A 14,289-nucleotide genomic window follows, 5' to 3' on the forward strand; every position below is an offset into this window, starting at 1 on the left:
AACATGTTATTGGACCAATCCACAAATTGGGCTGCAACAATTTTTAGAACCAACTTATAGGATCATTTTTGCAAAACCATCGTCTAATTTTCCAATAATATTAATTCATGTTTAAATGAAGAAAATTTATTTTAATAATTGTTAGCTCTCTTTAATTAAACATTTTATTTTTTAATACCAATAATCCAGGGGGTTGGTGAATGTTTCATAACCGTCCGGCCATTACAGATCTTGCTTGTTCTCATCTCTATCAGTGAATACCTGTGAAGTTACATGCTGCATTTAATCAGATTATCAATCAACTCTGCAGGATGAGTAGCAGCAAACCAGAATTACTGAGGGAACTTTTGTCCTTCAAACAAATTAATATACACAAAATTAAGGTTCAAATCTTCCATAACATTAAACATACAAGTCAAACATCTAGAATAAGCATGGCTTATAGACTAATTGAGCTTCTATCCAAGGATCCACAAATACTCTAACGCCTGCAATTAATTACTATTTCATATTATTGCAGTTTTGCTTTGTCATCTTTTATAACTTCATAATAAATACATTAGTTATTTGATCCCACTTTCATGTAACAACAAATTACTCCATCACTCCAAAAAAAAAAAAAAATAATTCCTAGCTACAACCTATATATACGTATGTATATATTCCCCCCTTTCCCAACATCATTCTATCATTTCAACTTTTCTCTCCATCTCTCCCTCTCTCTGTATCCTCAATCATGGTGGATGATGACTTTTGCAACACCAAACTTGCCCTCGGAATTGGTACTTCTTCCGGCAATTCACTGCCTAAGCCAGACAAGCGTGCCTTGTCATTGGACCTGTCCTTGGTTGACGAAGGACAATCTAGCAGAAATAGCGAGGACAATGGCGGTGAAAGCAGAAAGAAGTTGAGGCTCTCTAAGGAGCAAACAGCTGTTCTAGAAGATAGTTTCAAAAAGCACACCACTCTCAACACTGTAAGTATTTCTTTCATTTTTTCCCGTCACAGTCTTGACGTGTTAATGAGCGCGCCTTTTCCTTCTGATCTTATTGATACTCTGGACGTGTATATTATCTATGAGCAGCATGTTACTAAATTTCTTAAGGTGAAAAGAATTGCGATTAAATGTAGAGAGAAATATATGATCAGGAGAGACCAGATCACATCATTAGAAGATGTACTCGAATTTATTTCGTTTGGATTTACAAAGTTTTTACTAGTTCTGAGGACAAGAAATATTCGATTAGCACTTGTTGCAGGCTCAGAAAATTGAGCTGGCTGCCAGGTTAGGTTTGAAACCTCGGCAAGTTGAGGTGTGGTTCCAAAACAGGAGGGCCAGGTGATTATTTGATCAACACCTAAATCCGAGTTTTTTTTTAAATTTCTCTTTTCTGGGTTTTTTATTACACTTCGTTTTCAATTTTTATCTGATTGAAAATACAATTCTTGGAATGATCTCGAAGAACAAAACTGAAGCAAACAGAAACTGATTGCGAGCTATGGAAGAACCATTGCGACAATCTGAGAGAGGAAAATGGCAAGTTGAAGAAAGAAATTGACGATTTGAAAGCCTTAAGGGCAGCATTTTATGCACAAATAACAAACTGCGTGGGGATCTCAGTGTGTCCGTCGTGCAAAAAAGTGCAAGGAGTTGCCACTAAGGGGAGTAGCAGTGGCGATGGGAAGCATGAAAGAAATGCAACAGCCGCTGCAGCCTCCGGGGACGTGGTCCAGAGCCCTAAGTACAAGCATAGCGGCTTGAAAATTCGGGGTTAATTATAATCATAGAGAGGTTGAATCTTTGTTATAGAGAGCTAGTGTCTCAAAGTATGGAAGCAATTTCAGTTACAAATTAATAAAGTTGCTAAGCATTGTAGCTTAATTAATTATGAATAAAGTTTGCAATGGCACTTGCAGCCATCAATATTAATGGACACCTGAATTTCACTAAATTCTTGGACTTTATAAACTTTCATATCTATACGAACTGATGGTTTTGATTATGGCAGACACAGCCTAATATAAAGTGTGTGTGTGTGTGTGCGTTTTTTTTTTTTTGTGGGGTGTGTGAGGTGATCGATTCAATTTAATGGCCATCCCGCGTATTCAAACTGATAATTTTAGGTAGGGAAAGACTGAAATATTTGTATTTGCGTCTGAATATATTGATTTGATCATCTAAACTTACCCAAAGATACCTCCCGTAGAAGTAGTCTTTTCATGCAATCGATAAAACCATAGGCCAATGAGTCATACGTACGATACCGAATATAGCAAGTACAAGCAAGATTTGCAATGTAGGGGCTCAAAGAAACCAGTGTAGTTGGAAATTGATTTAATTGAGCTTGTACTCCCTCTAAAATCCTTTCAGGCAAGCTTCACGAGTTGGAGACAACCCAAACGATGAAATATATAAACATTAGCTGATGGGCAAATTAATAAGATATCATGGCATACTAGGTACTCTTATCATAGCACCTTCAATCGTTAAAAAGGTAATTATCATATATGGGATTAATTATCTACCCACTTTAACTTACCTCCTAGTTTTACTTTGATAATTGTGGACATCTTGATCCTCCTAATACTGAGAATTCTAATAGGCCTAAAAGCTAGGAAAGACATATCCTTGGAAAAATTCACAGCACGTGTATAATAGTAGAGAAGACAGCAAAAGTTACTGGTATAGTCTCGATCATCTTAAAATAGAGAGATTGTCTTATATGTTTTTTCTTTGTGCGGTTCAAGTATAAAGATAAACGGTGAGTTCTTGTTATTTTTTACGTAAGCGAGTACAAATTTTTGTCGCTAAAGTGCATGCAATTCAGGATTTTTTCCGTCATACTTCAGAGATTTTTATATCGTCCTTGTGCGCATTTTGGTGGATAAAAATCTAATGCTTGCTGTTATTAGTCATTCCACCAAAAAATGCTTATACGTTTAGGAACAGCATATCATATTTCAGCGTATAGAGCATCCTCTTGTTTTAGATACGTACCTATGCGAAGAAGAGTAAAACTTAATTTCTGACTGATAACGTTTATATCATGATAAACTTCACGCAGCAACTTAAGTAATTTTTAATATGTGTGCGCGCATGTACGTGTGTGTATATATATTAATCTTTTTATTCCTTCTCACATCCTTTTCGTCCTTAACTATCAGTCACACAGGATTCGAACCCTAAATTTTGACGGGAGAAAAGACTATAACATCCCTTCCCTATTCATTAAGTCGACTCTGGTGATTCATTGCATAGAGACAGTACTGTAGATTCGTGCAATTGTTTATTGTATATTAGTCCACGGTTTATGGAAAATATCATAATAGAAAAACTCCTAAAATTAGTTGATGTGATAGAATTTTAAATCTAAATTCATGTTATTTGCCATAATTTAAATTTACTAGGGTAAAGAATATTTTATACACTAACAGTGTATAAAAACGTTATCCTTTTTTATTTCCATTCTCCATTTAACCCTAATAAAATTTATTTCTTGAGGCCACAGACGGCTTGCTTTTAATTCTAGCTTGCTGGATGGACAACGAAGTAAAAGATTTTGTGTAAGCTAATAATTGGCCTGAAAATTGCACTTCCTCGTCGATATGCCAAGCCCCATCCTAATTAAAGGTCCCCTTGATTGAATATTTCTGCTACTCTTTCATTTCCTGATATTTTTGAAAGGACACTTAGGTCTGTTACGTGCCATGCATGCACGATTGTACCCTACAAATCACGGCGTTGATCATGCATAATAATTATGATTGCAGATGCTGCTATTTTTAGTAAGATAAATGCTATATAAATAACTGAAATACTATCCTCCAGGAAAATTATGGAGAGTATAAGTCCAATTTTATAAAGCTTTAAGTTTTACCTTTCACGGTTGAACCACCCATGATTGTTCTCGTTTATTAAAAAACAAATTCCACTAATTGTTGGTCGAGATGCAGGCTGAACCATCCAAAATCCTTGAAAATAGGTCCTTTGCAAGTTTTTAATGGTTGCTCTAAATGACCAATTAATTTTGATAAATTTTGAATCTTTTATTTATTCATTTATTTTTTTTGCAAAAACTATTTCATATGAATCAATTAATTTTGTTTTACAGAATCATGTGAATGATATTAAAACTGATTGCAAGAAATTCACTAGTACGGACTTAAATCGTTAAGGAAGACATAGTTTGTAAAAAGTAATACTCCAAGAAAAGTTAAAAAAAAAAAAGAAAAAGAAAACACCTAATGTTAAAAATAATGATAAAAAATGGGTTTTTTTTTGGCCAAAACAGTCATAACATCTAAATGATAAGAATTAGGACATCAATTTTACCGCATCAAAGAGACCACCATGTTTTTGTTTTTGCTTTAATAACGCTCTCTCTATATCATCTTACTAAACTAAATAAAATAAAAAAGTGTTTGTATGGTAACGTTTTCCGTCTCTCTCAATATAATTCCGCGTTTGTATACTATAATTCCAAACCAATTATTTCGTGTGGCCGAAGTAGGAGTGCTTTTACTTCTTGTCCCATGGAAGATTGAAAGGACACCAGGCTAATAATCTGCCTTAAAATTTCATACAACGATAATTAAGCATTTAAGAGTTGAATTATGCATACATGTTGTGCCCTACAATCTAGGGATACATACAAATTTATGCCAAATGCAAGAGAAAGGGCAAATTCAAGTTGTATATATCGTGGAACATTTTTTTTCAAGTATCTAAGTGCATTATGATTTGTATAGCTTGGCCATATTATGCTTTATAGTAGGCAATATCGAAATTGGCATCGTGGTTAAATTTCATTCTTAAGCACGTGAGGACTCAAAATTCTTTCTGCTCGTTTTATCTTATGATGGAGATCAATAGACTAATCTACTGTATTGATCTTAGATGAAGTTTTTCTTGTGGCCAAAATGCCTATACTGCATATTTGATCCCATTTACTCTAATGTTTTTGTACCATCCATTTATGTAATTTGAAGATCTTGTGTGATTATTTAACAAGTCTGGCTCTCTTCTATGTTTGGGATTGCTTTTTTTAAATTTGCACAATGATTGCTATTTGACTACATACTTGAAAAAGTAGTCAAATGATTGGATGGTCAGACAATATAAAAACGTGAATTTGAAAATGCATCGACAACAATCCTTTAGAAACAGAGAAAAGGGGGTAGATCATTGAACGAATGATCCGATGTTTCCTAAAATCAGAACCTACTAAAGGGTTTTTATTTTATTTTAATTTTTTCTCCTTTCTTTTTCTTTTTTAGAGCTAATCTTTCGCCTCTTGGAAAGGCCACCTATATATAGAGCGAGGCTTTTAATTAAAGCTCCATCGGCCGCTAATTAATTAAGAACGCATTTCAGTAGTGTTAGATGGACCCAATTAAGCCCACAATCTAACATCAACTAACACCAACTAGCTTTTTAATCATTACCTAATTTCGTAATCAAGAGGGTTAGGTTTGTCTTTAGATTTTCAAACCTTTGCTACAGAGAGGCACTGATCCTAATGCCAAAGACCACTTGCTTGCTTCAGCCGAATCGGGATATAGTTTAGGGCTAATTATAATATTTGTTAAATCATGAAGTGTTGACTTCCTCAACTGACTCGAAGATCAAAATAAATACTTTTATTATTTATAATTGAATTAATCTTTTCTATATTAGCAATTTACATAATACACTGAAAGTTTGAAAATATGCTATGTCATCTTAATTCAAGTTTGAACTCCAAACATGTAGCCATACGTCAAGACATGTTAGTGTACATACAATAAAGTCTTAAATGCTGCTTGAATTTCTCCCTTCGAAGGAGTCTCAACTCGTGGGAAGGAATTTTTATGCTGTGGAACTTTAAGTTCAGCTCACGTAGATGGGGTTTGGCCATTTCCTACCGCAGATCCTATTTGTTGTTAATGTCACGTGGTGTTGCATATGAATATGAAACATGATGGAATACCTTCGCGTGTATACATTTATTAGTATTGTAAGAAAAGATTACGCATTATCAAAAAACAAAAAAACAGATTTGAGATTTATTGACATTTTCAAGAACAAGTTTAAATGCAAAATTCCAAATCCATTGACATCGGTAAGATTTTCATTCCACTTCTCGATATTTTCACGATAAACTTCAAATTCCTTTGCTTGCTTCATGCCAATTGTCCAATGCACCTCATTAGCAAAAGTAAGAAACAATTCTTTTTTTTTTTTTAATCTCCTAACTTTAAATGTAACCCTGGTATTAAATATAGATTTTTTTTAAAAAAAAATATTTGCTCTAAAGACATAGGATAAGCACATTAAAAAGAGAGGGTGGGCTTACTATAAAATTCTAACATTATGACTCACATTTGATTTACATAATACTTTCCAGTTGCCCTCCTGAATTACATATATAATAATAAAGTTTCCCACAGAATGTAGTCCCAAATTCACCATATAAGATAAAACTTTTACGGGCACTTATTACGGGATCTCTATCCTTTTCCTATGCTTCATCTTCAAAGCCCATCGACTGAATTAATTGGCATCCTGGACAACTAACATTAAACGAGGCTAAGTTTCCACGCCTCCAACACCACATCTTATTTGCAACTAGAGAAGCACAATTCGATCAGGTCAGATGATCACAAAATATGGAGACTTAAAAAAGAATTTAATTGAAGGAATTGCGCATAAATTTTAATGTCCCATTCATTTAGAGCACCAAGATTGCCGTGTTTTACACGTACATACCATCGACCAGGACGACTCATAAGAGTTTTAGTATGTCCATCGTTAACCAGTAATACACGCAGGTAATACATTTTGCCTGGTACAGACGGATAAATAGGATTAGAACTCGTGAGAAAGATATGTGAAGATCATATGCTTCCGTCTATTATCAGTTGAACCCTGATTCACCAATACTAACCACTTACACACGTATGTGATACTTGCAAGTTAGATGTATAGCAGTTAGTAGAAGCGTTGTGCTCCAACATTCCCAGCTAAGCAACGTCCCCCAACTTTTCAACAAATTAGTATAATTTCCTTTCAATCGGATCAAAATCTGCAGCATTTTCCAATTCAGGGACACCTCGAGAAACACTTGATTATCTAGGTAGAACTCATGACACACATTTTCCTGGAACATAAGCGCATAGATTCTCCCAAGTTCCCCATCAGTTTTCTCCCCCTCCTGAATGACCATAAATCTGTTTTAACAGACTTCAAAGATCACGAATAACTGTGAAATACTGTAAACAATTGAAAATAAAGGAACTCGCACCATACAAAATTGTATATCAAGTCCCATATTTACCACATATGTATATTCAAGTTGCAAAAAGTCATATCCATAATGTAACCACACCAGGCATCAAAGTAGCAACACTTGGATTGTTTAATGTACATCACGCTCACATAAAAAAATTATAGTCATAGTGTCACAATTATGCCAAGCCAATTGGACCATTTCCTCCACCTATGCACAACTCTATATATACCATTTACTGTAGCTTGAGGAAAATAACTTCCCTTTGCTTAAGCCTTAAGATACCGCGAGGGATGGACCATCACCTTTGTTGGTCATTTTTTTTCAGTGGTGACACCAACAACAACATTGCTTACCTGAGAAATTCATATACAAGTTTAGAAATCTCGATATCCAACAAAAGCAATTAAACATGACAGGCTATTACAGTTTGTTGCACCTACCAGTTTCCCGCTTTTGTCAACAGACATAGGATTTTCAACAACTACAGTTTGACTTTGAGAATGCGCCAATCCCTGCTGAGAAATAACGTATTAGCCAATACACTTACTAAACTACCAACAGTCTCCAAGTTTCTCAGAGAACTCAGCATAGGACACACAAAAAAACTCACAGATGAAGTAGAAGGCATCAATGGTGGTGTTACTGTTCCACTAGGTTGGTGCATTGGAATTGGAACCCTAGTATTACTCATCTACAAGGAGAAAATTCTTATAAGCTCGAACGAAAAACAAAAGAAAGAATGCAGATAACATGTCAGCCATACATACACTGAAGCTGGGGGAAAGAAAGGGCAATTAGAATTTAGTACGTCAACAAAATGTGGCACAATGTACTTTAATGGACTTGATAAATAAAAAGTAGTCACAGTCAGACGTGAACCTAGAACCAACCATGCAAACAACTGAGGAGAGAAAAAGGTATGTGTGATAGATGGGAATGCATGACATGGTTACTTTAGAATATCAACCTAGAGGAGGTACAAGAAAGAGTGCAAGGTCATAATTCCGATGCCAAACATATGTACTTAAATTTGCAAATGGTTTTAATAAATAGATTCAAATCTGACCTGAAAGCCTCCAAAAGGAAAAATGAAGAATTCATGCGAGGAACTTGTGAACCCTTTAATTGTTCATTCTGGACTTTCTTTGATTTACTTAAAAGGAGGTACAGGCACTAATAAAAAGCATATAAAATCTTGTCTCACCAAAATTGACATATGTACCCTCACCATTGATCTATAATCACCAAGTCCTACACTTGTGCTCAAGGATCACATTTGTTTACATTAAATCACTTAAACCTTGATCTTAATCTCCAATAGAGGTAATCAAGTTTCACAGATTTTTCCTCAAGTTTCTTTAACTAACTCTATTCACAATTACGTTTCTAACATCATCTCAAATCTATAAACCCTGCTTCTCTCTTCTCAATATTGTTGTACCCGAAGAACAGACATAATCGAATTTACTATGCATCGCCATCTTTTGACAAGCTTTCCACTCTTTGGATCACCATAATTCAACGAATAATTTATTCATTTATTGAAGACAACCTAGAATCTTCCAAAAGACCAAGAACAAGCTCACTGAAATAATCCAAGATCAGGTAATACCATTGGTCAGGTAGTTCTAACCATGCAGGCATATATGACCTTTATTGAACTGACGCGCAGAAGTTAGTAAGCACTATAAGAAGTGAGCTAGATGACAAAATTTCACTGTTGAGCCTTAAATGTAGACATATGAGTTCGTTAAATGATTATCCAACAACTCAAAAAATAAAAATAAAAATAAAAATCTTTTCTGATTATTTCGATTTCAATTACATGAATTGTTTTTATCCATTGCAACTAACAGATCAACGAATAATTCCAGAATGTACTAAACTGCTGAATTAGCAGTCTCTGTCTAGATTCCAAACCATCTCATTAGAGCTAATTATCTCAAAATCTAATTCTACTTTTCTCTTTTCCCATTTAACCATAAAATGGAATCAATCAAACCATCCTTGTTGCGTCTACCCGACTAATATGGCATTCATTTAGCAGTGTTAAAAACCTGCTTTCAAAGCTTAGGAAGCCCCGAAAAGGTTATACAGGGCTTCTTTGAACTTACTAAGCATGGGCGAACAATATAATACTACAAGCAAATTACTCTGCCCAACAGGAGCACACACAAAATCTAGTCAATGTGTAAACCTTGAAAGGAACAAATGAAAAGTGAGGACAAAAACATGTCGTCTCCAAAACATTCTATAGGAACAACAGAAGATAAAGCCCAAAGACAAGGACTAACTCCCTTAACCACAGGTAACTGAATTCCAAGAACCCTAGCCTTTCTCAAAATCAGCAAATTTGGCATTAAAAAAAAAGAATGACAAATTTGAAAAATAAACAAAGACTCCGGTGTACTTACATTCACGTTAGTAATATAGTGGCAAACAGCACATTTAACTGACGGCGCACCATATGGATACATAAGTGTAGTGCGGCAGTTTCCACAGTTGACATGAGCAACATTAGACACTTCATCCATGAAGAAAAACCAAATGAAAACAAAATGTTAGGTCCAGCCATGCAAAATAGGATATAGTGGTAACAGAAATATAATACAATTCAGATCCATGGAAAAACATACTTACAAGCAGCAAAATTGTCTAATCTTAATCAGAATATTTGACAACAGAAAAGTTCCAAAACTTCAACAAAGCTCCAGATAAAGATCATACTAGACATATCTTAAATAAATATTTGTGAACTAGATCCAGACTTTCACATTATTGTTAAATGTCTCCAGTAGTTCTCTGAACAATAAAAATGTTACTTAAGAAAATAGAACCAAGCAGCAAAAAGCATCCACTTTTATAAGTTTCTGAACAATAATAGTCTTTGCAGGCCAATAGAGTCAACAGCTCTGAGTTCTTTTAAATAAACCTTGTTACTCCTGTGTGTTGTTTAAAAATATACAGGTACATGATAAACCATAGTATACCAGGTGCAAGATTCACAGTATGGCAACAGGAGCATCTCACACTCGTGGCACCACGTGTGTACATCAACAATGTACGGCAACCTCCACATATAAGTTGAGCCATATCCATTCCTGCGTGACATATGTGAAAAGATCAATTTTTACACGTCTCGAGACTTCCTTTTCACCTATATGTCCTTTTTCACGAGAACAGTGCAATTGCACTCTCTGAATGTGAGAATATATGCCAATAGCAAGTGATAAACTCCTCTATCAACTATGCAGTTTGAACAAGAAAACTGCATCCTACACTTATAAAGTTCAGTTAACTCATTATTACCAATCATGCCATACCCTAATCTAATTAAACAAAACAAAAAAGGTGGTCTTAGGCTAAATCATAAACCAATAAACCAGTAAAAAAAAAAAAGACGATCTTTCTCTATTGCAAAAACTATGCATATGTAACTTTTGAGGGACAATAAATAAGCAAACTAGAAATATGTAAATATATCTGGAACAAAAAGAACAAAAAACAAGAAGAACTAGGAGAAAGAAAAGGTACCGGGAGGCGGGAGTTGAGGTGGGGGAACGGGAGTCAGGGCATTGCAGAAAGCGCAGCAGACATTGGTGGCACCTCTCGGGTACAGCAACACGCTTCTACACCCACTGCACACTATCTGGCTCTGCATCCCCTCTATTACATTCACAATAACAGTTTCACCGTAAAAATCACAACTTTATCGTCCAATCCAATCCAATAGATAAATAGACAACAGCCCAACGAAACATAATAAATTCACATTCAATAGAAAAAAGCGAAAGAAGAAAATCAATATACTTACTGGTTAAGCAATTGTTAACCAACAATTAGATGTGATTAGGTAATTATAGAAGAGGAGGAGAATGAAAATTAAGGCCAAGATTGGGGAAAAAAAAGAATAAATAAATCAGGTATGCCGGTGCGGTGGTTTATGGGATCGAGATTCGATACAGAAACATGAAACTATAATAGAAATCAGAAAATGGAAACCTAACGGAGAGATTTTAGAATCGAATCGAGATGTTCAGTGAGGAAGGAAGGCAAGGCCAACTTAGGAAGGTAAGGGGGCAAATTAGCTAAGCTGCTAAAGATAGAGAGAGAAAGAGAGGGACGCGGTGGTAAATGGATGACCGGGTCAATAAACGTCGTCGGACGGGGAAAGTAATTTCAGATTAATTAGGAGGGAAGGAAGCCGTACGGCGGTTTCTCTCTCGAGGGGAAAGCCAGCTTATCAGAAAATAACGGAATAAAGTCCTCCTCTCTCTGGATTACCCCTCTTCCTCTTCTCCTATTTTTTCTTCTCCATTTTTTCGATTTCCATTTTCCATCTTTTGTTGTTTATTATACTTATGGAATCTTCAATCGTAGCCATATTATGCAACATTTTACATAATTAGAATCAGGATTTTTAGTTCTATTTTCTTGTTCTAGAGTTAACTCTCAAATTAGCACTATAAGATATAAATTGCTCTCAAATTAGTACTATGAGATATTGTTAAGTGACTAAATTTGGATGTTAATTTTGTATATAATGACTATCTAACACTAGCATCCTTTGATACATGTCAGATGTGCAAAAGACAAAAAAAAAAAGAAAAAAAAGAGAAGAAGTTCAAATTAATTAAAACAATACTAGTGTAAATAGTGTCAGTAAATACAATATTAATTTTATAAACGTGAGCCTTTGTCGTTTAATTTTCTTTGCTAATTAATACAATATTTAATTTATTAATAAAAAGTTAGACTTTTTTTTTGGGTTACGTATACTAAAGTGATGTTTATGTGCAAACTATTAAATTTTTAGGTGTGGATTGTGGGAAACGGATCTTTACGAGTTGATTGACTTTTACTTGTCAAATTGATATACATGAATTGATTGATATCGATGTTTGGTGGAATAATAGTGAAATCATGTTATCTTCTCTCTCCTAATATTACTTTTTAATTATGAATTGGATCTAAATATTACAAGATAATTAATCTTAAGGAAAGTTAGTGTCATTTTTAAAACCTAAAAGATGGCCAGTAATACAGTCAGAAATCTCACAAGAGATTATTAAGTTATCCCCAACAATTAAAAAGTTATCAATATCTTCCACCTCCAAAAAGAAGAAGAAGAAAAAGATAAAAATAAACCAATTTCAGATTTAGAAAGAAATGGCAGTAGTCAAATATTATTATTGAACACTAATTACCCTTATTGCCAGAGTTTCGCAAAAGATGAACCCTACTTTTCTTATCAGATGGGGAGGTAACATTTCCCCGTTTATGTTACAATCCCATGTGCTATTGAAAGATGAACTTGAATTTATGCCTAACTTTCTTTTTTGTCATACCTGTTTCCTGCTACCCTTTTGCCTACACAATTGGACACGTGAAAGTTACTGCTAAAATACAAAATAGAGGATCAACAATTCCACATAATCAACTTGTACTAGCATATTAAATAGACCCCTTACCATGCAAAATATATTAGAGAAACGTCCCAAGCTTCTGGACCAAGCTTGGGTAGCTGAAACCTGAAATCAAGGTCTATAAGGCAAGAATTTAAGGACCATGAACAAGCGGCTGCAAAAGCAAGATGAGGCGCACTAGTTCGAGCTCTACCTTGCCATCCTAGAGGCTACCAGTCTGTATACTGCAGAGGCCCCATTCTGGACCTAGACACGTGGAAGCCCAGGTCGGTCAAGGCTGGGCTTGGGCCCTTGATGGTCGTCCTGAAGCGCATCGCCACTAGGGCTCCGGAAGGGCTCCTGGACGGGATCCCGGGAAGGACGGAGAGAATCCCCCTCAACGCGGGATTGGGAGCTATGCAGGGTAAGTTTCGAAACGTACGGAGGTCGGGCTCTCAACAGGTATAAATGATAACATACATCCACTACCAAAGGTACGCTCACTATTGGCAAATTACCTCCGACTACTTTACTTCCTGTGGAACTTCACTCACAGGAAAACTAACTTGACCGTCGGAGTGCTCTCGGGAAAAACCTCAGGGCCCCATATTAGACCACTCTCTTGTTTGTTTTGCAGGCTTGGGACGAGCTCTTACCATCGGCACGCCGAGCTCATCAAATCAGCTCGGTCCGGGGAAGTTCCGCGCTTCTTCAGTTGGCGCCGTCCGTGGGAAACGAAAGGTTAGTGTAATTGTGTTGATGGCAAGGACGCGTTCCAAGCGAACCATGGAGAACACTGACCCCGGAGCCGGAGAGGGGTCCCAGCGGATGGAAGCCGAGGAGGCCAGGGGCACTGGGGGCTCAGCCCTCTCAGGAGAACAGAAACAGCAGATTTTTCAGTTTGTGACAGAGAACCTCCCCATGCTGGAAGACATAATCCGGCAGGCGAAGCAGGGGGGTGAAGCAGGGGGCGCGCAGACCTCCAAGGCGAAGGGTAAGGAGAAGGAACCCCCGCTCATTCTCTCTGAGGATGAGTCGCGGGACCAACCTCCCAGGAGGAAGCGGCCCCGGACCCCCCCTCGCCCACGGGCCTCGGTGGTTGGAGACAGTGAGAGGTACTCCCGTGACCGGTCCGCGGGAAGCCGTCCAAGAGACCCCTCCCCGCCAAAACCCACGCGGAATGGCCTAGAACGCTCTCCCGCCCGATCCGTCAAGAGCCGGCCGCGCGACCCCCTCATTGGAAACCTGTCCGAGATGAGTTCGAGCAGATCCTGCGGCCACGGTTGTACGAGGACAACTAAGCGACCTCACCCTTCACCCGGGAGATAGAAGACTACCCGCTACCCCGGAAATTCAAGATCCCGAGCATCGAGATGTACGATGCCTCGACCGATCCGGAAGACCACCTCTCGGTCTTCCTGACACACATGCGCCTGCAAACTGCGGCGGACGAGATCCGCTACAAGACTTTCCCCATGTTCCTGAAGGGGAAAGCCCGGCTTTGGTTCCAAGGCTTGGCTCCGGGAACTATCCGAAATTTTTCCGAGCTGGCCAGGCAGTTTGTCGCCTAGTTCGTCTCTTCCAAGACCTACTCAAAGAACGCGACTCACCTG

The 14,289-nt window shown here is 37.1% G+C and overlaps 2 protein-coding genes across 3 annotated transcripts; one reads left to right on the forward strand and one right to left on the reverse strand.

Annotated features, from left to right (window-relative positions):
* Nucleotides 1-736: 736 nt before the first annotated feature.
* LOC113758610 (homeobox-leucine zipper protein HOX11-like) lies at nucleotides 737-1,776 on the forward strand. Its single transcript, XM_027301387.1, has 4 exons — nucleotides 737-976; nucleotides 1,085-1,177; nucleotides 1,260-1,339; nucleotides 1,464-1,776. The coding sequence occupies exons 1-4, from the start codon at nucleotides 737-739 to the stop codon at nucleotides 1,774-1,776; spliced, it is 726 nt and encodes a 241-aa protein (XP_027157188.1).
* A 5,509-nt stretch (nucleotides 1,777-7,285) lies between these two features.
* On the reverse strand, nucleotides 7,286-11,096 carry LOC113758611 (protein LSD1-like). 2 transcript variants are annotated; one of them, XM_027301389.1, is made up of 7 exons: nucleotides 11,086-11,096; nucleotides 10,806-10,937; nucleotides 10,262-10,372; nucleotides 9,686-9,795; nucleotides 7,882-7,962; nucleotides 7,712-7,783; nucleotides 7,286-7,624 (listed from the first exon to the last, which is right to left on the reverse strand). In XM_027301389.1, the coding sequence occupies exons 2-7, from the start codon at nucleotides 10,930-10,932 to the stop codon at nucleotides 7,583-7,585; spliced, it is 543 nt and encodes a 180-aa protein (XP_027157190.1). In that variant the 5' UTR covers nucleotides 10,933-10,937; nucleotides 11,086-11,096; the 3' UTR covers nucleotides 7,286-7,582. The 2 variants fall into 2 exon arrangements, with proteins under 2 accessions (XP_027157190.1, XP_027157189.1); XM_027301388.1 differs by having other exon boundaries at nucleotides 7,712-7,786.
* Between the last annotated feature and the right edge of the window lie 3,193 nt (nucleotides 11,097-14,289).

Source organism: Coffea eugenioides, unplaced genomic scaffold (genome assembly GCF_003713205.1).
Source record: "Coffea eugenioides isolate CCC68of unplaced genomic scaffold, Ceug_1.0 ScVebR1_59;HRSCAF=299, whole genome shotgun sequence".
Lineage (NCBI taxonomy): Eukaryota > Viridiplantae > Streptophyta > Magnoliopsida > Gentianales > Rubiaceae > Coffea > Coffea eugenioides.

What these genes read in the sequence shown, in the direction of transcription:
- LOC113758610 (XM_027301387.1), top strand. Translation starts at nt 737, where the DNA reads ATGGTGGATGATGACTTTTGCAACACCAAACTTGCCCTCGGAATTGGT. An exon ending in AGATCACATCATTAGAAGAT is followed by an intron (nt 1,178 to 1,259) that starts GTACTCGAATTT and finishes CACTTGTTGCAG; the next exon opens with GCTCAGAAAATTGAGCTGGC. An exon ending in TTCCAAAACAGGAGGGCCAG is followed by an intron (nt 1,340 to 1,463) that starts GTGATTATTTGA and finishes ATGATCTCGAAG; the next exon opens with AACAAAACTGAAGCAAACAG.
- LOC113758611 (XM_027301388.1), bottom strand. Translation starts at nt 10,932, where the DNA reads ATGCAGAGCCAGATAGTGTGCAGTGGGTGTAGAAGCGTGTTGCTGTAC. An exon ending in ACCTCAACTCCCGCCTCCCG is followed by an intron (nt 10,373 to 10,805) that starts GTACCTTTTCTT and finishes TATGTCACGCAG; the next exon opens with GAATGGATATGGCTCAACTT. An exon ending in ACTATATTACTAACGTGAAT is followed by an intron (nt 7,963 to 9,685) that starts GTAAGTACACCG and finishes TTCTCCTTGTAG; the next exon opens with ATGAGTAATACTAGGGTTCC.